Source organism: Onychomys torridus, chromosome 5 (assembly GCF_903995425.1).
Source record: "Onychomys torridus chromosome 5, mOncTor1.1, whole genome shotgun sequence".
Taxonomy (NCBI): Eukaryota; Metazoa; Chordata; class Mammalia; order Rodentia; family Cricetidae; genus Onychomys; species Onychomys torridus.
The window spans coordinates 68,683,762-68,709,925 of record NC_050447.1 but is presented as its reverse complement, the minus strand read 5'-3'; the positions used below and the strand labels follow the sequence as shown (position 1 = coordinate 68,709,925).

The 26,164-nt window shown below is 40.8% G+C and overlaps 1 protein-coding gene across 2 annotated transcripts in view; it reads left to right on the top strand.

Moving 5' to 3' along the window:
• Positions 1 to 26,164, top strand: part of Usp6nl (USP6 N-terminal like) — a 142,158-nt gene that overhangs the window by 56,294 nt on the left and 59,700 nt on the right. For both annotated transcript variants that reach the window (XM_036188226.1, XM_036188225.1), the window contains exon 3: positions 22,784 to 22,851. In XM_036188226.1, coding sequence (XP_036044119.1) covers positions 22,784 to 22,851 — 68 coding nt within the window. The remainder of the gene's footprint in view (positions 1 to 22,783; positions 22,852 to 26,164) is intronic.

Genomic DNA, 26,164 nt, shown 5'->3' with positions numbered 1-26,164 from the left:
AGAAAATTGCTAAGGGGACTGAGAGATTTTAATTAAGTCACTGCTCATATATCCATAATCGCCTTGCAAGCCAAGTACTGGAGGGCGAGGTGATGCCTATGGATTCTGGAAAGTCTTGGTGCTGAGCTCACTTGAGCCTCTTGTTGCGTGTCACATTCAATTTGGAGAGGTAAGTTTTAAAGAGGACTTTACTAGCTGTCATGTGTTGAGCAGTGTGAGAACATGTCAGTGGTTTGTATTTATAGGGCTGTCATGTGAAAAAGCCTAGTTTTGTTTTGGATAAAAAGGAAGACATTTCTAATAATAGCAAGAACATTTCAAGCTGGAATGGGCTGACCTGTGAGCTTGTGAGATTTTCATCTCTGGAAGCATTGGAGGATAAACTGAGTGACCTAGTGAGAGATCTTTCAGGGATATTTATGTGAGGTTGAGCTTTAAAGTCCAATCCTTTAAACTTAAATAAATAAATAAAAATAAAAAAGTTTAGCTTTCTTAGGTAGCACTCTAGAGTCAATTTTATCAGTCAGTCATGATTTTGTTAATAAGTACCTTATATTTACATAGCACTTAAAAGCTTTCAGATGCTTCAATGAGTCTAAATGTGAGCTTCACAGGAGTTTTATGAGCTTGCAAGATTATTATTTTATAATTAATAGGCAGCTGTAGCTTAATGAGTATGGATTCTGGATTCCAGCTGTCTGTGTTCAGACCGTGCTCTGCTACCTGATGTGGGAGACATGTGGAAACTTGAGAGTATGTACAACTCATATGCAACTTAATAATTGTGACTACAGTATAGGGTTGTTGTTAACAGGTGATAGAATGCTTGAAAATCTGTTTAGAGTATTATAACATGCTTTAAATGTTACCTGGCATACCCTTCACAGTAAATGTGTGTTCATCTGACTTCTTTTTTCTTACAATTGAAGAGACTCAAGCTCTGGCAAGCTGTGACTTGCCCAGGCTGACATCAGTGAGTAGCCGAGAAGGTTATTTAGAGTACTGTTGAACTGGACAAAAGCAAATGAAAAAATGGAGTAAAATTTTTGGTAGATGGATTAATTTTCTGGAACAGAATTGGTTTGGTTGGTAAAGAAACAGACTGTTGTGAAACCTTGACTTTAGACTTTAGGAGAGCTGAATTTTTTAAATGTTTACTGATATCCATGCATTCCATACATAATTCCACAGGAAAACCCTTTCTACAGCATGTTGTAATAGAAGATAACCACATTTTCCAAAAGATTATAGTGCTCGATAGCCTTTAAAAGGAAGTAACTTCAGTTTCTGTTGGCATTCCTGTGCACTTGTGGTCTGAGAGCAGCCTGAGCTTCTGGTTTCTGGAGCAAATGGGCCAGAGGTCAGGCATGGCCTATAAGAAAAGTCAAAAGATGCTTGCTTATGATATTGAAATAACAGAGAGTGTTCACATTGAAATTTTGTTTTAACTTTAGATAAGCTATGTAGTGGGTAGCTGTTCCAGCTTTGACCTTGAAATACTGCCCCTGGTGTGGCAGTTACTTCACACCTGCCTATGACTTGCCCCTGGGATGTGGCCAAGAGGAGACCCCTTAAGACCTGAGATACATGTGTGTTCGCTCTCTTAGCTCCTCGTGGTCCCGGAGGCTAGATTTGCAGAGCAAGTCAGAGTTCCCCAGAGAACTAGACTGTACCTTATCTTTCTCGGATCCTGTAATCAATCCCTTACTGGTGGTAAGTTACCCCTGAAATAAACTTCTTAGTTACCAGATAAACTATGTGGATTAATTGCCGCTATAAAGCTCCTCTTGGGGCTGGAGAGATGGCTCAGAGGTTAAGAGCACTGACTGCTCTCCCAGAGGTCCTGAGTTCAATTCCCAGCAACCACATGGTGGCTCACAACCATCTATAATGAGATCTGGTGCCCTCTTCTGGCATGCAGGCATGCATGCTGTATACATAATAAATAAATAAATAAACTTAAAAAAAATGGGAAAAAAAAAAGGAGAAGAGAAAAGAGAAGGGAAGAACTAGATGGGTAAGAACTTGAGAGAACAAACCGAGATGGGGAAGAACTAGATTGAAGGACTAGAAGAGAGTACTAGAGGAATGAGATGGAAGATGAGGAAGAGCCAGATGGGAAGTCCTAGCTGGGTATGAACAAGCTGAAAGGGCCCCAGATGAGGCAGAATTAAGACAAGAGAATTAAGATAGAATTTAGAGGGAGCAGTAGGTAAGTATAGAGAGAAATCAGGCAAGAAAGGAGCTAGGCATGAGAACAGAACTGAAGCTGTGTATATAGGATGTTATGCCAGAGGAATTAAAGTAAATGGACTAAGCAAAAAAAAAAAAAAAAAAAAAAAAAGCTCCTCTTCAGATTAAGTTACCAACTGCTTAATACTTCTCTCCAAGTAAGAAACAGTTGGTATTATGTAGTAACCTGGTGTTCCCCCATAGATTGTATTGTGTTTTGAGAATAGCCCCCAATGCCTTTCATTTCTGATAAAGTCTTGTGGTAAGTACCTTTCTTAGGGGAAGGGCACATTCATTGGTTGTAAACATCTTGAGGCCAGGCATCTTGCCTTCCACATGGAGAGTTTGTGAAATTACCAATTATGGATCATTATTATATAGACTGAAGGACCCCACTAGATTGACTCTATTAAAATCATGTAGAGGCTATAGAGATGGCTCAAGTGATAAATCGCTTGTTGTGCAACCATGAGGACTGGAGTTCAGATCCCCAGGGAACAGAATCAGGAAGACAGAGCAAAACACTAATTTGATAGGCAGTCTAGTCAGATTGGTGAGCTCCAGGTTCAGCTAGAGACCTTGTCTCAAAAAAATAAAGTGACAGGTGACTGAGGAAGACAACAGGTGTTCATTTCTGGCCTGCACAGACATGTGCACACATGCTTATGTGTACATACACTTGAATGTACATATATACAAAATAAAAAATAAAAAATAGTTAAAGTACTATTCACAAGGATGGTAATATTTGTAAGCAAGTTTGTTAAAGCCTTTTGTATATATTAATCCCTTGCCAACCTTGAAAGTTTTGTTTTTGAAAAGAAGTTTTTTTTTTGACAAAACTATGGTTGGTTGGCAAGATTAGTACCATGTGCAAAGCAGTTTAAAGGAAAAATCTTCCCAAAGCTCTAAAGGCACATATTTAAAAAAAAAAAAAAAAAAAAAAAAGAAATTCCTAAAGACATCCATTTCAAAACAACTCAGATGGGTTTCAGGTAGGTAAATTGACCAGGAACATTACAGTGTTAGCTGTTCCTTGGCTTAACTTAGCTTTGAAATATTGGAACCAGCCCTTGTTAGCATAGTGTTTGGTCCTGTCAGCATTTGGGTGACCTTTAAATCTTTCCATTTTGTTCATCACTGAGGTGATCAAGTTTGGTTCTCTAGAGCTTCTCTTGTGTTCATGTATTGAGAAGACGTGACATAGACACTCCCCCTCTGTTCGTGCACACTCCTTTCTGACGGCCTGGCAGAAGGAGAACTTGCTTGGTTGTCTTTTGATCACAGGAGAAGTAGTAGCCATGGCCATGGTCATTGTGTCCATCTCTTCATTTGCATCACTGCTTTTAGAGCAAGCAGGTGAAGGAGGCATGTATGTGTCAGAAAGCTGAGCCACCCTGTGCCCAAGTCTCCCCTGACACAGTCCGGTTCCTTGTGTGGACAAGCTTTGTTAAATCTTCACCTTTTTCCCAAGAAGTTTTCTTCCAATGTAAATTATCTTTCCAAGAAAAAAAATGTTTTGTGTCTTCACTAGGTGGTAAATACCCACGCTAAACACTTAGAGGTGCACTGAAGGTGGCCGAGTGAGACATCAGTGTTCCTCCATTCAGCTGCCTGTGTCAGTTCTTTGGACATCCACTGCATCACGGTGTCTTTATGCAAATTTCTAACCCCTGGCATTTCTGGCCATTTTTCAGAACCTGGCTTTGTAGGCTGTTCCCCTCAACTCCATACTTAAACTATGTCTTAGAGATGAATCCAAAAAAGTACATGTAATTTTATTTTATTTTTCTTTTAAAGACCAGGCTGGCCTTGAACTCACAGTAATCTGCCTGCCTCTACTTTCTTAGTGCTGGCATTAAAGGCATGTGCCTAGCTGGTATGTGTAATTTTGCTTCAAGATTTAAAAATATTTTTATTCTATCCATCTGTCTGTCCATCCATCCATGTATATATGTGTGTATGTATATACATGTATGCACGTGCCCTGGACAACTTGTGTAAGTTCTTTCTACCATGTAGTCCTGGGGATCAAACTTAGGTCAACAGGCTTGATAGCAGGAAATGTCAGTCATTGAGCCGTTTTACCAGCCCCTGCTTCATGGTTTTTAATAGCTGGGTTGACAGTTATTTATGTCATTTCTAGTCTTTCTTGCTGCATTGTCAAGTTGGTTATATTTATTAAAATTAATTTAGATGACTGTTATAAATGGATTGTTTCTTTGGGCAGTTTCTTCAATGAGTGGGAGACGCTCTTCACTGAATCCCCACCTTCTTCTCTCTGTTTATGGCACTGCTGACTGAACCTAGGGCTTCTTGCAGGCTAGACAGGTGTTCTGCCATGGAGCTACATATATCCTCAGTTTTTTTAATTTTTAATTTTGCAATAGGACCTCACTACATTTTTCAGACAGGTCTTGAAGTTGTGGTCTTTCTGCCTCAGCCCCCAAAAAGCTTTAAATTATTTGTGTTTCTTACAATTCCTTTTTTTTTTTTTTCCGGAGCTGAGGATCGAACCCAGGGCCTTGTGCTTGCTAGGCAAGCGCTCTACCACTGAGCTACATTTGTGTTTCTATGTATGCAAGGACGAGCAACAGACTGTGTAGACACACTATAAAATCTGGCTTCCCATGGCTCTGAGGATGCAAACTCTGATCTCTAGGCTTGTGTAGCAAATTATTTTCCACTGAGCCACCTCCCCAGCTTGAGTAGCTTTTTGTTTATTTATTTATCTTTTGAGATAGTGTAAGTCTGTCACCCCAGGCTGGCCTCCAACTCTCAGCAGCTCTCCTGCCTCAGCTTTCCAAGTGCTTGGGTTATAGGTGTTCATCCCTGTCAGGCTGTCGATTACTGTGCTAAACTCCATGAACAAAAGCAACTCCAGGGTTCGTTTCAGCTCACAGCCTGTAGTCCATCATCTGGGAGGTCAGGGAGGAGCTGTAGGCAAGAATGCTGTTTACTGGCTTGCTCCTCATTCTTGCTCAGCCGACTTTCTTATAACACTAAGAACCACTAGCCCAGAGGTGGCATATATGACCCATAGTGAGCTGGGCCCTCTTGTCATCATTCATCAATCCAGAAAATGCACCACAGTCTTGTCCACAGGCCAATCTGGTGGAGGCATTTTCTCAGTTAAGATCCCTATTCCCTGATGACTCTAGCTATGTAAACTAGACATAAAACTATAAAACTAGCCAGCACAGAGTAATAGTATACCTTGTTTGATAGTGTGTGTTTGTGTCTGTGTGTGCACACGTGTGTGGAGGCCTGAAGTCAATGTCAGATAACTAACTTAATTGCTGTCCGTCTGATTTTCTTGAGTCAGGGCCTTTGGTGAACCTAGAGCCCAGTGGGATAGAGCAGTGGCCAGCGAGCTCCAAGGACCCTCCTGGATGCCCCTTCCTAGTGCTGTGGTTACACATGGTCTCCTTTAGTCTTCACAGTGATTCTTTCTTCCTTTCTTTTTCTTACTTTGTCCTGGTTTCTTTTTCTTGCATTTTGGTTCAGGTTGATCCAGGGCCTGGCATATACTAGGCAAGCACTCTACCTTTAAGCTATATCCCCATCCCTCTTATTTTCTTGTATGTACTTAAGTTCTGTTCCATGGGATGATTATCCAGATGTGATGGAATGTTGTGATGAAAGAGGGTGAAAGAAGGTAGAGTGTGAGTGTCTTTCCAGGCCAGCATTAAGGTGGTCATAAGTGAGACAGCTGGTCCAGTCGCAGAGGACTCTGCATTTTCATTGCTGCATTGTGACTCTTGTCAAGTGATGAGTTCCTGCCATTATTGTAACACTTTGGTCACATGTTGCTTTGTAGGTAAGCGATGTCACTGTTAACGTTATTAAGGGGCAGTATTTGCTCTCCCTTCCCTCAGGAGATTGTGACCTTTTGGAGGAACTGTGTTTTTAGACATGTTTGTATTTGTGGTGGTTAGATGCAGTAGCAATAAATGGTGATTGTAATTTTTGAACTAGTAAATAATGTATTGGAAAGTTTAATCCCTCTCATTTTTCCAAGAAAAGACTCATCTTTTGTGTTCTTCATCTGCTTTTCATTCACTTACGTGACTGACCACTAGTTATGGTCAGTGGAATTTTTAGATATCCATAGGGATAGGGGAGAATTATTTTGATTACTGTAGCTGACCTTTTTTTTAAGTTGTTTTTTTAACTATCTGGCTAAAGTCTCATAAGAAAATTGAGAAAGTTTAGCTTTCTGTTTAGCACAGTTGTTAAAAAGCTTAAAATGTATTTGTAAAAATTTTAAAAACTAAATTACAATTTCAATGTGATTTTTTTAAAAAATATTTTTACATTTATATTTTTATGTATATGGTATACATGTATGGTGTATGCTTGTGTTCGTGTGTGTGTGTGTGTGTGTGTGTGTGTGTAGGGGAGAGAGAGAGAGTAGAAGCCAGAGATCTTCCTTTGTCACTCTCCACTTTCTTCTTTTTTCTTTTTCTTTCTTTCTTTTTTCTTTTTTTGAGACTATGAGACAAATATCTTTCACTGAACTTGGGGATTGCTGATTTGGCTAGAATGGCTGACCAACAAGCTCCAGGGACTCTCCTGTCTCTGATCCTGGCCCCAAGTACTGGGTAGAGAGGTAATCTGTTGTGCCCAACTTTTACATGCATAGTAAGCCAAGCACTTGACCTCCTGAGCCATCTCTCTAGCCCTGTATTTCTAAATTCTTGGTATTTCTAAAATCACACTTTGTAATGTTTGTTAGAAATTCAGGAGAGTAAAGGGTCGTAGAAACTAGAATTGCACATTTGCTTGTCTCAGAAGTATTGTTAGTTCACATTAGCACCTTTGTATATTTTGTCACCGTCTCTACTGTCTGTGTTGTCATTTTGTTTCATTTTACACAGTGTGTTGATGATTTATTGTTAAGTTTCATATAAAAAGTTTCAAACACAAATCTGGGGAGATCCATGATTTATGACTTCTGTAGATATATCTGGAGAGGTTGTGCTGTGTTGCTTTAGTAAATCCCTCAAGTCAAACTTACTTCAGTGGTAGCTCGGCGATCCAGAACACTTGCTCTTCCATGGACTTGGTTTGATTCCTGGCACCCACAGTGACTTACAGCTGTCTCTAACTTGAGTTCCCAGGGATCTGATGATCTCTTCTGACCTCTGTAGGTACAAAGCATACATGTGGGGCACGGACATACATGCAGGCAAAACACTCATACACATAAAATAAATGTGCCTAAACATTTTAAAATTACTTCCAGGATACTACTTTTCCTCTTGTTTCGTTTGTTTAGGTTTTGTTGGTAATCCTCACCTCCACTCTCACCCCTGCCCCCGTGGCTTTCTGTGCTGTGATAGAGAAAAACAGAGCTGCATTGACAGGAACTAGCTGGGCAGCGAGGCTGACTCACCATGTCAGTGATCTTATATTCACAGTGTCTCAGGAAAATCACCATTGTTACTGCCTTTAGGAGTTGCTGCACAGTTGGAACTGATAAAACGTAAACTCTTCAGATAGCAAGTGAGCGCCAAAGACTTCATGTCTGAAGAGTTAGCCAAAGAAAAGTAATGAACAGAATTGAGAAAAAAAATCAGCAAGGGGAGTAAAAGAATGAAGGGGAAACTGTACAACTGAGGCAGTGAGTTGTAAGGCTAGAGAACGTGTCCTACAGAGAGAGCAAAGGTGTCAAGTAACAGATTGTCCCCTCTCAGACAAGCCAGTTCTTCCTTGGGTTCCTGGAGCAACGTGGCCCATTCTCTCCAAGCATCTGCCTAAGGTGTCTAGAGCTTTGTCCTTTCCTGCTGGTATGGATCTCCTCTGGCTATCTGGGCAGACTTCCTCCTACTGCATGGTCCATACACACAGGTGGCATAAATTCCTTACATAAACATACAACTTGATAAATTGTAGTTATTTTAATAATTATTTTTCAAAATTTGTCTCAAGATAAAGCATTGGCAACTTTACTTCCCAACCTGCTGGTAACCAACAAAAATGCCAAGGACAGGGCCTGTGAGATGGCTCAGTGTGCTTGCGATCCAGCCTGCTGGTCCATGTCCAGTCCCAGGAGCTTCAGGTAGAAGATGAGAACTGCGCCCACAAGGTGTCCTCTGATGGCTATACAGCACTGTGACACACACACACACACACACACACACACACACACACACACACACTGGACTGGTGTTTATTGAAGATACAGTAGTGTTATGTATACTGTACAACATAGTACAGTTGTACAGGTTTCTCACCAGACAATTGGAAAATGCCTATCTTTTACTAGTCACGTAAGTTAAGAGTTTGTCTCTGTCAAGTCTGGTTTTACTTATGTGTTTGTGTGTGGGGTGCACAAGTATGAGAATGTACATTACATACGTACGTGTGTGTGTGTGTGTGTGTGTGTGTGTGTGTGTGTGTGTGTAAACTATAGGTATTCTGAGAGTGTACTTGAGGAGCCATCTACCTTGTTTTTAGAAAGTCTCTCACTGGGACCAGGGATTTAGTGATTTTGCTAAACTGGCTTGCCAGTAAACTTCAGGGTCTGCCTGTCACCATCACTCCAGTGCTGAGGTGTTACAAGCATACGCCAAAACACTCGGCATTTTTATGTGGGTGATAAGGCTCAAACTCAGATTTTCATGATTGGGTAGGGCAACTGAGCCATCCCCTCAGGCCCCTGGCTCTACTTTTAAATTATTCATATTGATATTCAAAGTGATATCAAAGTTGAGTTTGTATAAGTTTTAGTAAGTGGATGCTGTCTGAAGGTCTGAAGCAGCTGTGCCTTCATTGAAGCAGGAAGCTGTCTCTTAAGCTTTGTAGATCGTACTGAGTTTGCTTTATGAAATTGTCTTTGTTGGGAAATACTAAAGTCTTTGTACAATATTCAGATACTATAAATTGCCAATGGTAGGTATGTTAAAAATACTGCCTTTAAAGTTTGATCTTCAGAATTAATAAATCTTTGCTTCAAAGGATGTATGTGCCATATAAGTTTATAAAAGAGATATTGAAAGGAGTTTGAATAAAATAAGTGTAGGACTGAATACTATTAACTGGAGTATAAATTAGAGACAGAATATAGAGTATTTATAAATAAAGGCTTTTTAAAAGAACTTCTTTTTCTTGCCCAGCAACTTGTAATTGGTAACTAGTAGAATATTTTTTAAAATAAAGCTTTATTGTACTTAGTGGTATATGAAATAATACCGGACTGCTTCAGTTTTACTTTGGAGAAACTCGTGTACTTGTTTATAATAAGCAGATTCTACAAAAGTCCATTTTGTATCTTTAGAACTCTTTGGCACTTTGTAATACTAGTGAAGCAAAACTGCAGCGACTTATACCTCAGCATGTAGTGGAGTCAGCAGTGCTGGGGCCGTTACAGCCTTTTCTCTTGCCGGAGGAGGATGGTTGCTTGTAGAAACAGACCCCGAGCATGCTGATTGGAGGTCTCGGAAATCAGCCAGCCCACTTCCTGGTTACTGTGTGCTATTTTCTTAGTAGCATATAATTTATTATTTGGGAAGTAGACAAACATGTTCTCATTTTTATATTCTGTGGCGTTGTGCCTTGGCGCCTTCTAGATGTGTGTTGAACTTGAGGCTCTCACGGTAACACAGCTTAAGACGAGTAGCTTTACCTCCAAGTTTCACTTTTCTCATTTGAAATGTGCAAACTGACTATTGCTGTAAAATATAACTGGCAGTGGGGCTGTTTGAATATTGAGCAAGGTGGAGCTGTGGTATCTGACAGGCAGAGAAGCTCAGCGAATGTGTGAGCTGATCCCAGCAGCTGTTCTTCCCATGGGGCCTAGTTTCTCTGTGAAGCTTTATTTTGTTTCCCCTCATTGTCTTACTGACTCTGGGTATTTCCTTGCCTCTTGCCCTTATTTAATGCTCTGTTGACGAGTTTTCTTGTCCTTTTGATTGTAGACCACATGACAGGTTTAGAAAACCTTGAAGCCTTATTGCTTTGGTCTGAATGTCACTTGAGAACTTAAAAGCTGTATGATCTTTGCAGGTTAATTAACCTAGTAATGTTCCTGTCTGTTTAGTGATCAGTAATGATACCTACTTTATGGTTTTGATGTGAGGAGATTAAATGAGATATGTTTTAGAGTGTGCAGAGTAAATGCTGTCTGTTGTCTGTAAGCCAGGCCTTCACTGCCAACGTCGTTCATCTGCCCTGATGAGTAACTAGCACCTTTGTATATCACTTTTGGTAATTATTATGTAAAGTACATCTTATTTAGTATAGGAGCCACCAAACACAGCCACAGTATTAGCATAATAGTAGTAATTGAATGTAAGGAATACCATTTCATATTAAACACACATATACTTATTGAAAGCTTGTTTGTGTATAAGGTTGCTTAGAATTTTTGAGTTGTGTTTAAAATAGCTATGTGTTGTGAGAATTTTGAGCGTCTTTTTTTGAGTTTAGGGCCCTTTAAAATGTATTTATTTTTTATTTTACTTGTATGGATGTTTTGATTGCATATATATATATAATGTGCAAACATGTGTGTGCTGTGCCCTGGAAGGCCAGAAGAGGGCATTGGACTCCCTGGAACTGGAATTACAGACACTTGTGATCTGCTGTGAAGGAGCTGGAAATAGAACCTTGGTCCTCTGCCTGAGCAGACAGCGCTCTGCTCTGAGCCATCTCTCCAGCCCCTAGAGCACTTTAAAAAAAGTAATTGGGTGACATTTTCTTGTGACAGGAATACATTGATTCATTGAATCATTTTTGTCAGACTGCTGACTTTGATGGCATTATGCTCCTGTTTGAACTAGGGACCAATACTTAGACACTTCAAAGCATGGCAATGCAGTTCTCTCTTCATATTTCATTGTAGTAGGCAATTTGTGTCTGTTTTGGCAGAGTTTGGCTTTTACACACCATTTTTGAAAGAATTGAAAATAGAATATTTGATTGAAAGCACGTTTTCCAAACTGTCTGGAATTGTGTGCTATTGGAGTAAGCAATCTACAAATCACCCTCCATTCCTTTTGTCGTACAGCTTGCAGTGGTGGCACATGCCTTTAATCCCAGTACTGAGGCTAAGGCAGAAAGACCCTGAGTTCAAGGACAGCTTGGGTGGTAGTAATGGCTTAGGTCAGCTAGGCTGTGTTGTGAGACTTGGCCGAAACAACATCAGCAACACCTCGCAAACAGAATCTGCTCCAATTGCATTATTTTTATTAATGCATACAGGGTCAAATTCAGTACAAGATTTTACTGTAGTGACTCTTAAGTGTACGTGCTTCCTTTCTGAATGTCCTGGGGATAGCTATGGAAAGAGAGTAAATGAAATAGATTCTGTAGCATCTTCCTGTAATTGTGAAGGTGGTTGATTCAGTATCAACCAAAAGCATGGTGTTCACTTTATACATCAGGTGATTATTTGTCAAAGTTTTGCAACTTTTTGTTATTTTCTGTGTTTATCCTAAACCCATAACTTAAAACATAATAGAAAGGCATGATTGCTATCCCAAAGAATATGTGTAAGTTGTTCTTACATTCTTTAGACACTATTAGTCTCCATTTTGCATAAATGACCAACAATTTGGTGAGATTAGAAGGCTATTGGAACCTAGAATACAAGTGTAAGGACTGATGGGCGGAAAACTGGGCATGGTAGGACACTCCTGTAGTCTGGTGTTCACAGGTTGGCGGCAAGCAGATCGAGAGTTTCAGATTTGTCTCTAAGGAAGGTGCAGTACGCACCAGTGGCAGCAGGAGGAGCTGTAGCAAGATTGCCATAGCATCCATGGGCAAGCATGTGAGGTGCTTACAAAAAACATGGCACCGAAGCAGACAGCATGGATTTCAGTCCTCCTGTAGCTTAATTCCTGTGTGACCTGAATTGTTTAACTTCTCCATTCCAGGCTCCCATGTGAAAACTAGACTTAGGTCATAACCTAACATGTAGGTTGTTGTTATAGGGAGTGAGGTTATGCATGTTAAAGCCTAGCACAGTATGTATCAGGTGATAATAGTAACCAGCTTCTGGAACATCCACAAATAAGGAGTTGTTGCAAACTACTCTTGTGCCATCTATTAAGATAATCATCCTGCTATAAAAACAGTTAAGGTATAATCTTGAACTTGTTAGCAACAGTAGGCGAGGCAAAGTGAGTGAAGTGACTCATGTCTCGTCTTGGTTGTAAGTATCATAAACATCTTGTGTTGGCAATGTGTCATTCAACCCTGCCCCCAAAGGTGGGAGTTACATTCATATTCAACAGTTAGTAATTATATTTCTCCTCAGTAGTAATGGTGTTTAAATATTATTACATCCTTTTGTTTCCCTTTTCTCTGTGAATCATTGTACAAAGTGGAGGAGTTCCTAGTTTGATTTTGAGGCTTCTGGACGACAGTTGTGATTCAGTTTTGTCTTAAGAAGTAAGCCACAGAATATCCTCCATTGGCTGACTGGAAGACATAGCATTGGGTTTGCCAGTGGCTCCTTCACTCTGCTTCACTTAGATGAACTTCTTCACTGAGTGACTAACACAGCCAGGCACCCAAGCCTTCCTATGGGGAGGTACCTTCCTGAACAGGGAGGAGAGCAGAGCAGGGACAGCAGGTGCCTGGAGACAGGTGGAGAGACAAGTAGGAGCCGGCCAGCCTTCTCCCATGCTTCTTTTGGATCCTTGACTTGAAACATCCTTTTGTTTCCTGGAAGGTGGAGAGAGGGGAGTGTGGGAGAAGGCTGTAGGCGTTGCCCTGGCTGAAAGCTTTCCACTGGACCTGAAGGTTTACGGGAGCCTGGGGGGCATGGAGCCTTGAGCTAGAGAAAGTGAGACTGAGCAAGACAGGGGAGGAGGCAGGCAGCAAGTCGGGGGAGGGTAAATGCTACAGACAAGGCGCAGGTGCCTGTCCTTCCCAGGTGTCCTACTTTGTGAAGGACTTGTAAATAATCACAAGTGCCAGTTTAAAGAAATTGGGTCTGCTTGTGTCTAAACGTTAGAGTCCATAAAACTGCAAATGCCAGCTGTCAACAGAATTTTAAAGTAAAGATGTAAGAGAAGCAGAAATACACTTTTGTAGTGGGAAACATGTATGAGACATAGATAGATTCCGAAGAGACCAACATGGAAGAGAGACTGTCTTCTGTTCATGGGGATTAGAGTTAGTAGAAGAGACATGTAGACTAATGTGACTAAACTTCTGTAGCTATGTGGAAATCTAGAGATCAAAAGTGCTAGCCAGTTCTCTTTCGGAAAATGGGCAGTGTACAGCAGTCACCTACAGCTGAGGTTTTCATTTCGTTTGAGTCGGGGAAAAAGATCTTCTCTTATAATGAATCCTTACCAGCAATTGTTTTTTAGGACTTTCAGAAATTTATTTTGTTTCTTTCTAGGTGTTGGGAAACAAGTTATAGAAGCATTTTTCAGGAATTGTTAAAAATGTACCTTATTTTTATAGAAATGTTGAATATCTACCCAATGTTAGATGCTTTGTGTTTAAGGTTTCAGGCACTTACCGTGCTCTCACTTATCTCAAGCATGTGTGCTTACAAACAACTCACCTGTAAACTGTTAAATCTTTTTATTCCTACCACACAGAGGAGTGTGGGGACTGGGTAAGGCTGTCTAAGGTGGCAGCTGAGGACCAATTGGAAGGAAATGGAACAATAATGTGACAAATATAAAAGAAGTGGGAGCTGCAGCCTGACTGCTGCCCTTAAAGCCCAGCTGTGCTGCTGGGTCACTGCTGGGGAAGAGGAAAAACAGTGGTCCCCCAGCCTCCAAAACCTGCTTGCCTTTGGCATTTGAACTCCTGATAGAAATTGGTTTGCATATATGTATTTTATAAATTTAATGAAAAAATATTTAAAGCATGACACAATGGTAATGTTGATAGATGATAATTCTGACAGTAATGTAAGGAATATTTTGAATGCAATGGTAAGGCATTCACTGATAACAAAAAGATAATATTAAAGCATTTAGGCATATTTCTTTGGAACGCTTTTATTATATGAGATATTGCTTATTGATGCTGAGGGATGTATGTGAAATGGATGTGGAAACATGGCTGTTTACAGGGACATTTGGTTGTTTCTGAGGATTGTAGGCTTTATGACACTGGTCCTTTCATATATCGCCATTCTCTGGCTTTCTTACCCTTCCCATGGTTATTTGTACTATTTTTATAATTGCAACTTTGATTAGAATCTTTTGTTGTTGTTCCAAAGTGAACATAAGAGAGAGGGCAGGAAGCCACGTGATTTTTCTAAGATTAACGTATGAGTTGAGGAAGAAGGGAGGAGAAGAGTTTTCTTGAAGTTGCACATCTTGGGAAGACATTTGTGTAATGTGGAGTTACCAGTTGAGATATATGGAAGTGGACTGTGTCGATGTGTTAAGCTGGCAGTGAAGGGGAGTGAAGGGCAGGGGGCCACATCGGGCAGTGCTTCTTAGAGGATTTCCTGCTGAGGCCCTTGCTGGAGATAGACCTGGATGCTGTTTCAGAGTAAGCTATCTTAGGAGAGCCACTGTGGGTGTCCACACTCATTTCATTTTGCACTGAACCACGGGTCAGAGTTGGTGACCCCTCAGGGTCTTTTGTCTTGATTTGTTTTCAGTTGTACTTCGAAAGTAATCTATTTACTTCTGCTTGAGTGTTCTAGCTTTGGATTGAGAGCACGGCAAAGTAAATGCTGAAGTTTTGAACACTGGCTGACTATATTAAGGTCTTAGCATTTAAACATGTAAAAAACATAGTTTTAAGATTTATTCCTTTTTATTTTATGTGTCTGAGTATATATATATGCATGTCTGTATGTGCCCCATGTGTGCCCCTGGTGCCTGCAGAGGTCAGTAGAGGGTATTTAATCCCCTGGAACTGGAGTTATGTTTGGTCGTGAACTCTCATATGGGTGACTGAGAACTAAATCCAAGTCCACTGCAAGAGCCCCCAATCTATTTTTGGTAGAGCATGATTCATGATCCAATCAGAAAATCATCACAAGTCATTAAAACCATTACTTACGAGAACTGTTGATTTTGGTAGAACGATGGAGGAGCTCTCAGTATAAGTAAACAAAACAAAACAACAGCAGAACTTATTTACACTCTTTCAGGGAAAAAAGGTCCTCATATTGAAGTGAAAAGCAAAGTTCTCAGAAACTGATTCACAAGCAGCACCAGGGCAGGCCGTCTAGCTCTCTTCGGTTGTGGGGCTCTGGGGACTGCGTGGTTCTGGATCTAGTAAGATGACTGTTCCCTGCCTGTGGCAGCCCCGTCCTCTGCTCTCTAGGAGCTTCTGCCTCCTCAGCTTTCAGCGTGCCTTTTGTCAGGGTTGCCCACTTATTTGTTCCTTCAGCCTCTCCTGGTTCACGTTCTCCACAGTGATGACCTTGAGGTTACTGGGATGGGATAAACTTCATGAAAGCGTCTTGGATTCTCTGTTCTAACGTAGAGTGCTCTCTGGGCAGCTATGGAGTTGGTACAGGGAAATGTCTGATTACCTCTTGTGATTTCTTGGAGCCTGTGTTTTCTGTTTTTGACTGTAGAAAGAACATTATTTTATACTTCTTTTAAAAGGTAAGGGATGTTTTGTTTAGGACAATTAAAACCACTGTCAAGATTATCACCGTGGAGAAGAGAATCTAGATCAAACTCATTTCCAGATATAATAAGGATTTAAATGGACTAATTCGTGATGGGGGCGGGGCAGTGTTCAGCACCTAGAAAATGACTAAGAGATAAATGTAACAGGAGTCTTGCCGAAGGCCGGCCATCTGTGTAGGTGAGGGAATCTGACCAAACTGAGTTTGCAAGATTCTTCTTACAGTTGGCTGGAGAGGCTGAGACTAGGATGAAGTCCAGGGCCAAGGTTCAAGGCTTCATGGAAAAGGAAGTTCACAGTCTTGACTGCAGATTGACAGTGAGTGTGCCAGTGACTTTTGTTAGTTTGCTTTTTTGTTTTGTAATGTTGTATTGTTTTTCTGTATTCTCAAATTGCTTTAGAAAGAAGTATTATAGAGGTAGCAAACTGTGAATCCTTGCATTTTTATGTTGCTGAAACAACTTGCCACATGGCTCAAATGGTCTAGATTTGCCAAAGCCTGAAAGCCATTTATTGACTGGTCAGTAAGATCAGTTCCTTCTGGACTCTCCAGATGACACTAGGAGTCCCTTCATCTTCATCTTCTGGAGCTGCCACTCTCCAGCTACTGCTTCTGCTGTTGGTCAGCTTTCCTGCTCTTATTGTGGATTCTTGGGGTGAAATTGGGCCTCCCTGCACAGTTAGAGTAGTCTCCTCAAATCCCTAGTTCATCTGTGTGCAGACCCTTTCTCCGTGGTGCTTCATAGGCTCTAGGGATTAGGCTGTGAACCTCAGTTGTTTGATGGGAAAACACTCTCAGCTTATCTCAGATGGGACTTTGTAATATCTAGAAGCGCATTTCTTTTTCCTCATTTGTGGTGTAGAATTCTAAGTTTATGATAGTTTTCTCAGAACTTTGAAAATGGTGCTTCCTTATCTTCTAGCTGATAAGAAGCTTGATGTCAGGCAGATTCTCATTCCTTAGTGTATGACTTGACCTCTTCCTTTCTTCCTGTGCTTTTCAGAGCTTTTGTTTTTGGATATTATCATTGCCCTAAGTGGAGCATAAACTCAATGCATGACTGTCTAGTTCAGTGTATTTAAAATTCCTAGGCACGCAAAAAAGTAACAGGGCTGTTAATTTATGCAAAATGGCTTTCAGATTAGAGGTCTCTTCCTATTTAAAGAGACAATAATGGTAAGGGAAAATAGATAAAAGAGAATCAAGGTTTCATTACAAGTGTGTGGTTTATTCAAAATGTTTGGAACATAGGCTCACAAGATGATCCAGTGAGTAAAGGTACCCGCCCTCATCCAGGTTCAGCTGGATGACGTAAATTCAGTCCCTGGAATCCATATGATGGAAGAAGAGACAGAATTCTTACAAGTTTTCTCTGGCCTCCACACTGGTGCTGCTGTGATGTTTATGTTTCTCTCCCCCCACCCCCCAAAAGTATAATAAACTTTAATTTCTTTTTAAAAGTTCCATTCCCAGGAGCATGTTTTTATATGAATATAAACCTTATATATGTATAATATGAACCTTAGCATGTGTTTATAATATGAATCAGGGCCTGGCATTTTCACATTAAAATATGCTAAGATATAAAATGAACTCGAAAAGTATTTCATCTTAGATTTAATTTATGATTTAAATAATTTGTCTCTGTGTGTATGTGTGTTTCATGACGACTTTTGTTGAAAGCATTGAGAATGTGGCTAATTTGAAGTGTAAGAGTGGCATGCTTGTGGAAAGCCTCTTTGCTGTGAGATGGAATGCTGGGTGTAGGCTGCTGTGGCTCCTAGTTGGGATTCAGCCTGAAAGACATATTTTTCCCTCTCAACAAATCTCATCTTTGTTTGAGTACCGAAGTCCATGTAGCCACAGGGAGGCCTTTCCCCGTTTGGAAAAAGAAAGGATGCATTTTAAGCGGCCTCTCTCGTGCGGCTTTCACAGGGAGCCGCAGCCCCTCCCTTGTGTCGGTCGGCTGCAGAGTGTCTGAGTACCATCTCACACTCTCTCATGATAAGGAAGCCTTGGAGTAGATCAGTTCTCTATGAGGACCGAAAGAGCTGTCATCTTCCAAGGCCAGCCTGATTACCTAACGAAGGGTAAAGTACTTTAAAGTGGATATTGTTCTCGCTCCTTCTCACCTCTTCAAGTACTCCCAAGGAAAAGGCAGTCTGCTGTCAGTGGTGTCTTACGGGATTGACTTTAAAATTTAGTAATGTTGTAATGTGTGTTTTTAAAGAACGGAGTTCAAGTGGATACTTACTCTTAAAGGTTTTTTTTGGGGGGGGTTTGAGACATCAAATATCAGTTTTTAAAATGCTTCTGAAAATACTATAGTTGTCATTTTCTTCCATAAATTTGTGCCAAAAGGTATTCTCCCATGTACTTGAGTATTAAACTAACATTGTAAGTAAGGAGGCTGTTTAAGATAGTTGTTTCTCATAGTTCTCCACATGGCTTCATTTTTAAGGATATGGAATTTTTCTTTACATACGCTCATTTTAATAGCCATGTTGAAGTATACTGAAATCATATAATATTTTGGCAACAGATTTTTCCAAATAAACATTTTTATGGATTTTTCATGAAAGTAGAACATGAAGTTATAGTGTAAATAATGTGATAGCAGATTGTTTGCACTTTATTTGATGAAGAACTGAATAGCACAGCTGTCGTTGTTCAGGAGTTACCCAAACTTCTGCATACTTGTACAGACACAAGGTGGCTATTGGTGTTTTTGTGCCCAAAGCTTTGGGGTAAACTCTTTATTCTTACTATGGAAGTGTTAACTAAGCAATCTAGTGTATGCTGTAAGCCGATCAACTGAGGCAAGAGAGCAGGAACCACAGTTTCAGCAGATTGGCCCCTGTGCTGTAGGTGACGACTATGCAGTGTGAATTACTAATGTCTGCAAATGCAGCATTTCCTCTTAGTTTCTTCAAAGAACCACATTTGCTATAAATTACAAGGTGAGGTGGGCCTTTAGTGTACTTTATTTCTAGAATACATTCATTAATGTTAATAAAATTTTCTTCCCAGAGAGACATACAAGGATAGGGCATGTATAAGGGAATTCTGAAAACTTATTTGTTAGAGTAAACCTCCCCCTTCCCTGCCCTTCCCCCTGAGACAGATTTCTCTGTGTAGCCTTGGCTATCTTGAAACTTGTTCCAGGCTGGCCTTGAACTCACAGAAACCCACCTACCTCTGCCTCCCGAGTGCTGGGATTAAAGTTGTGCACCACCACCAACTGGCTGAGTAAACTGTTTTGCTCATATTGAATAAAGTCCATGATCATTCTCTCTAGAAATCAGGATGCATTTCCATCCAGTGCCAGAACGATCTCTATTAGACTCCCTTGTAGAGTTCTTAGCCTGGTAGTGATCGGAGTAAAGGTTCATAGACAGTGGCTTGCTCACGTTTTCTGGATTATTGACATTTCAGCTCCTGCCCACATCATTTCCTCTTCTGTTCTTTCTTTTACATTTTAAAACTTTTCCTTCTGTGTCAGAAATCTGCTGACAGTCTTGGGGCTGGTAGTGGGAATTAAGGGCTGCTGTAAGAGATATCTTAGGAAGACACTGGTCTGCTGGAAATGTTTAGCGGCTCTGATAGCACTCCTGGAGCTCAGTGAGCTTGAGTTTAATTTCTGTGCACTAACTTTCTCCCTTCAGGAGAGGTGTGAGTCTGTTGTTTCAGAGCTGAGTGTCAGAGGGGGATAGGATGATGGTGTGTGTGCTTATCTCAGGCTTCTCTTTGCATTAGTCTGTTGTGAACATCTGAACAACTAGTGTGCGTTTGGTTACCAAATAGAATCATTCTATTTACTTATTATTACACTTACACTGAAGGGAGAGCTTATTGACATTTGTACTCTGAGAAGTGTGAAAGAAATGGGTTTCTTTCCTTAGGAAAAGAACTTTAACCAAATGTACTAGTTCCTATTTTGCTGGTTTTTACTATTATGAATAACCTGTACTTGTTTACTGACCTAAAGTACAGTAAACTTAGGGTAAAGGATATGTCTCTTTGTAAGATTTCTGACTGTCCAGTTACTTTCCAGAAAGCTTTTGTACATTTATATGTTTAGTCTTGTGTCCTGAACTACAAATGACCTCTGGCTTTTGTCAGGATTATCAGCACTCTGCTGTTGTTGAGTCTAAGTGCACGCAAAGTGAGATTTTCAAATTCTATTTCTGTAATTATTGAGGCTGATTTCTCCCTATATTTTAGTTTTTGCTGTAAATTTAGATTTTCTTTCTTTAGATTTATTTTATGTGTCTGAATGTTTTCCCTGCACATATATATGTACACCATTTGTATGCCTGATGCCTGAGGAGGTCAGAAGAGGAGGTTGGATCTCCTGGAACTGGAGTGACAGATAGTTTTGAGCAAGCATGTGTGTGCTGCGAACTAAACCCAAGTCCTCTGCAAGAGCAACATGCTTCTAACCACTGGGCCATCTTTCTCCAACCCTATAAATTTAGATTTTATTTTTGTTAGAGCTGTACATCAGTATAATGATGCAGCAGTATATAATACTTGCTTTGGAAACAATTGACTTGCACAGTACCTTCGCAGTTGGAATGATCACTCTGCATCACCTAGACAGATTTCATTCTCTGTTTACTTCCCTGTGCTAAGTGACATGCTCTAATACTGTTTCCTACTTCTTCAGTTTCCAGTGTTAGCTTGTTTTCCTACTCTAGTGAGTGAGGGTTTGGTTCACTGCCCTGTGCTCACCTCTGCCACACAGCCCTTCAGCATTGCCCTCTCCTCATGAGTTCCTGTTCCCAAGGTGCATTAGTCAGTTCTCCTACCACCGAGAAAATGCCCCTGATAAACAACTTCAAAGGGATATTTATTTTGGCTTACTGTTGTGAATCTCCATCTGTGATTCACTGTTGTTGACTTGTGGCAACATCATGGTTGAAGGAAATGTTGGACAAAGAGAGAGAACAAAAAGAAGGGTCCTGGGACAAGATAGACCCTTCAAAAGCATGCCCAGTGACTCTGATATGGGACACAAACTCCAGCTACAAGTGACCTATGAGTAGGCCTGACCTCCTAAAAGTCCATTTAACTGTGAACTCATCAATGGGTTAATCTTTGGGTGAGGTTAAGATCCTCATGATCCATTCACTTCTCTCAATGGTCCACTCAGCCAGGAACCAAGTTCTCAACACATGTCTCTGAAGGACAGTTCATATCCAAGCCATAATGGTAGACCTTTAAGGGAGGGGTTTCAAGAGTTCCTAAATTGTCATAGCAATAGGATTTTAGGGGAAAATGTAGTTGTATGTTCTGTTTGCCATCTTTTTTGTGTGTTTTGAATTGTTTTTATGAAACAGTGGTTAAAATTAATGACTATATAGTTAGGACCATCTAATTTTGATTTTGAGCTTTGCTTTTTACTAGCTTTGTGGCAATTTGTTCAATATCGCTAAGTCTCATGATGGGTTATGATTGGTATAGGGTTAATAATGATACTTGTCTTATAGGCTGTGAGGATGTTTTTGCAAGGCCTGTTAAAGAGCTTGGTGCAGTGTCTTGCTGTCTGCCAGCACTCAGAGCACAGCTGTAGCTCTTGTGTTACTGTTGCTCTTGTGAATTTCTTGTTCCTGATGTTTGCCCAGGCTTTTTATTGTAACAATGTCTTTTCTCCTTGATTGTAATACCTTTTACATAATCTCTGATTTGTCCTTTATTTTCACTGTAGTACCTGGAGTGAGTGAGTATGTATGTTTGTACCTACCTACCTACCTACCTACCTACCTACATACATACATACATACCTAACTGTTCGTATGATGAAACATAGATCAAAACCAACTTGTGGATCAAAGTGTTTATGCCATGTCACAGTCTGTCACTGAGGGAAGTAAGGGCAGGAACTGAAGCATAGACCACAGGAGGGGTGCTCTCCATCACTGGTTCAGTCTGCTTTCTTATACAACCCACAACCACCTGCCCAGGGTAGCACTGCCCACAGTGGGCTGGCTCCTCCCATATCAATCATTAATTAAGAAAATGCCTCACTGACATGCAAACCGATCAGATGGAGACTATTTCTGAATTGAGAGTCCCTCTTTAGGGTATCTTTAGTTTATGTCAGGTTAACAAAATAAACCAAAACACCTGGTCAGCATACTCCCCAGGTTGTTTTGGGTCAGAATGTTTTATCACAGTGACAGAAAGCAAATTAGGACAACTTACACATATTTTATTTTGAAGCAAACATAAAATAATATTCTCTGTGGCTCGAAGTGTCCTTAGTGTTATTTATTCTTCCCCCCCCTCCCTCTGCATTGCCTTGACTCTCACTTCCCAGTGAGATTCCCTGTCCTCTTTTTTATCCGACCACTTGAGCTTTCCATTTCAGTTTCTATTCCAAGTTCTATGAAGTCTTAAACTCAAAGTTGACTCTTCAGCGTGTGTTAGTTACTTTCCTCGTCTCCCAGACGGCATGAGGAAAGACATGCTTATTTTGGCTTATGGTTTCTGGGGAATGGCTAGGAAGTCAGGGTGGCAGAAACATGTGGCAGAGCCCTCTTAAATGGTGCTAAATCAGCCAGCAGAGAGAGGGGCTAGGCTGGGCTCTGTGTTCAAGGCCTGCCCCTGTGACCCCAACCCCATCTGCCAGTCAAGGTTCTGTGTCCCAAAAGTTCTGGCCTTCTAACAGCACCACCAGCTCAAGGCCAGATGCTCAGACATGGAGGTGTATATGTGAGGGTCACAGCTCATTGAAATTAAGACCATAGCAGGGTCTTAGATTGTTGTCTGCTGTATTAATAAATTTACACTCTTTAAATTTATACATAGTATTGAAGTGATAGGTCAGTTGGTATTCTAAAGCTGCACCTAACTCATCATTTTGATTTCATTGCTTTCTCATTGTAGGCAGTATTGCTTTTATGTTTTATTAGTTTTATGACTAACTTTATTATTCTCAGGATAATAGCCCATCTAAATTTGATCTCTCCACAGATTCGGACCAGGATGTAGCACTCAAACTTGCCCAGGAACGAGCTGAAATAGTTGCTAAATATGACAGAGTAAGTATCTATATTTATTCTTTGAGTAGGTTTTATTAAAAAATCCTTATAAATAGAACAGGGCGTGCTTTCTGGAGAAAGAAGATAACAAGGAGTTTGTTCCCTTTGTGAGAACATTGAGTTCCACCCCCTTTTCTCTGATTTCTGTGAATTCTCTCTCTCCCTTTTGCCTGCCTTCTCTTGCTGTTTTCCAGCACATGGACTTGCTCCCACCTCTGTGCTTAGCTCTGGCTGCTTCCTTCCAGGAGTACTTGTGTCCTGGGTTTCTGAAGACCACGTTGCCCACTCCGTTCACATCTCTCCTCAGATCTTCCCTTCTGAGTGTGATCTTCAGTTGCTGTGTCCACCCTCACACCAGTACCATCAGTGTTGTGCTTTTATCTGCTCTTCCTTCTAGAAAAGAAACTCTCTGGGGCCAGGAATTGATTTTGTTTGATTTAGTCCTGAAAACTAAATACTTGGAACAGTTTTTGATTTACAGCAGCTACTTAAATACTTGAGAGAGTGGATATATAGAATTAAATTTCTTGTATGAATAGTTTATGAATTTACTATAAGTTTCAGATTCTTATATTTATGTTTCATATACATTTAATTTTAACGAGCACTTTACCTATATGTCAGAATGAAATCTATTTTTCCATTTTCTGATATATTTTATTAGTTCCTTGAGAATGTCATACATATATACAATGTGTTTTCTCATATTCACCCATATTCCTCTACCTAACTCCTCCCAATTCTACTCCGAACCTCTTATTCCCTACTCCCAACTACCTCCTTCCCTCCTTCCTTCCTTGCCCATATACCACACCCCTAAAGGAAACTGACTCTTCTCCTGGCATCCATCACCTGTCAGCAGTTCCTCAGTTCAGGGTGGGGGCTTACGATCCGCTCTTCCATGCTGGAATGTTGACTGGCTAGATATTATGCAGGCAGCCACAACTGCTGTGAGCTCTTGAGTACATTGGACTTGGTTATACCCAGAAGACACTGTTTGATCCTCTTCTTCCTTGACCTCTGACTCTAACAACCTTTTGGCCCCTTCTTTCACACAATGTTCATGAACCATGGAGAAGGGGTGATAAAGAGAGTCCATTCATGGTTGAACACCCCTCAAACATTTCCTGGCTGTATTTTGACCAGTAGTGAGTTTCTGCATCAACAGTTGATCAGAAAGAAGCTTCTCTGATGAGGATTGAAAGCTGCAGTCATCTGTGGGTATAGAGAGATACATAAGTAGAAGGCAGTTTGATACTGAGTCATTTAATAAAGTGATAGTGTTCAGTTCACCCCTGGGGCACATGAACGCCCCAGCTGTGGATTCTTAGTCAGACTTACATTACCAGGCATGTGTTTTCCTCCTGTGAAGTGGGCCTGAAATAGAATTAGAAAGTAGTTGATTTCCCTTGTCTTGGTGACCTTTAATAGTCAGCTTGACAGAGCCTAGAGTTATCTGAGGGAAGCCTTAATTGAGGAGTGGTATAAGCAGGTATAACCAGGTCTGTGGGCATGTCTGTGAGGGATTGGTTGGTTGTTAATTGTTGTAGGAGGGTCCACCCCACTGTGGGGGGTCCCATTCCTCAGGTGGTGGTCCTCAGCTATATAAAATAAAATAGTTAGTTAGACCACAGAGCTAGTCAGCAACCAGCTTTCTTTCCAATTCCTGCCTCCGGCTTCCTGCCTTAAGTTCCTGCCCTTACCTAACCTCAGTGATGGAGTGTGTCCTGCAGACGTGAGCTAGAACTTCCCCATAACACTCCTGCCACTACTGCACTCAGGGGCATGTATTGCCAGGCTGCTCGTTATTGTAGCTTTCAGAGTTCATAGCTGGGTCAGGCTGCTGCTGATCTCTTCTCCTCCAGTATCCTACAACCTGATTCTAAGAAAGCAAGCCAGCAGGGAGGTGTTTATAAAAGAGCAGTTTCTTTGTGTCCCTTATAGATATCCGTAGTGTAGGTTGTCCCTCCTCTCTGCTTACCCACTTCCCCTTTCCCACTTAAACCTCCTCCTCATTCTCCCTTTCTCCCTTTGTGTCATCTTAGCACGGAATCGTTCTTGGTTTTGATGTACAAGACTATCAGCAATTTGTTATCAATAATTTCTCCTTATTTGTCTCTTTCAGTGAGTCATAACATTTATTTGTAGGTGCCATGTTCTATATCTGCATCACTTGAACATAGTTACATATTTTTTATATCTATTTTGTGAGAATAATAGGAACATGAAATTATAAACACGCTTGGCCTGTGCCCTTCCTCCAGAGAAGTACACAGGCAGTGTTCCAACAGTCTTGATCCTAGTATTCCTGGTGTAGTGGTTAGTTGTTACCATCACCCATGAAAAGCCTAGATAACTAGTTAACTAATAGCTAATGTAAAATGAGCATACCTATAGTCACCTCTCTCCCACTATGCAGCCACTCCAAATGTAGTTAGCCTAAGGTAAGGCCTGAGAAACCTTTTTTAAAAAGTAATACAAAAATGATTTCTGACCGCCCTTGCCCATAGGATGTTCATAGTCTCCTTGAAGGAACACATAGAAGACATTATAAAGTACACTTAAATGGAAGTGTCTACAAGTCTAAAATTTGAAGGGTTGGTAATTTTATTTGGGAATCCTAAAATCATCAGTGTTAGTGATGAGTAAGTGGTACCTAGCTTACTTAGAATTAGGGGTACACCAGCAGTTAAGAGTTACCTATGAATCATCAAAGCGTTGGACTGCATGAGGAGACCTGCAAGGGTCAGCAGGGCACAGTGCTCTGCAAGTGTGGAGGACAAAGAGCAGGGCATCTGTTGCCGGTAGTCCTTGCATGTTCACTACTGCAGACTGAGGAGTGCTCTCAGGCTTGGCAGTCTTTGGCTTTTTGTTTTTGTTGTTTTGTTTTTGTTTGTTTTTGAGAGAAGGTCTAGGGTCTTGTTGTGTAGCTCTAGCTAGCCTGGAAAACTCACTGTGTAGACCAGGCTGGCCTTGAGCTCATAAAGATCCTCTGGCCTGTACCTCCTGAGTGTTGGGATTAAACATGTGTTACCATACCCATTTGGAACTCATTTTTGCTTTAGCAGTAAGTGGGTTCAGGGCCGGTGTAGTTGGGAGACACAGCAGTGGAGAAACAAAGCATACATTGCCTTCTCTGAGAGGGTTGCAGGAAAGGCTTGTTCTAGATAGTTCACTTTAAAACTTAAGGTGTGTCAGTTTCTCCTGCAGGAGCTTTCTTGTCCTCATTGACTTCTCTCGGGACACCTTTTGATGCAGAAGTAGCTATGTTAGTTCTTGCTGACACAGTAACTTCCATAGCTAATAACTAAGG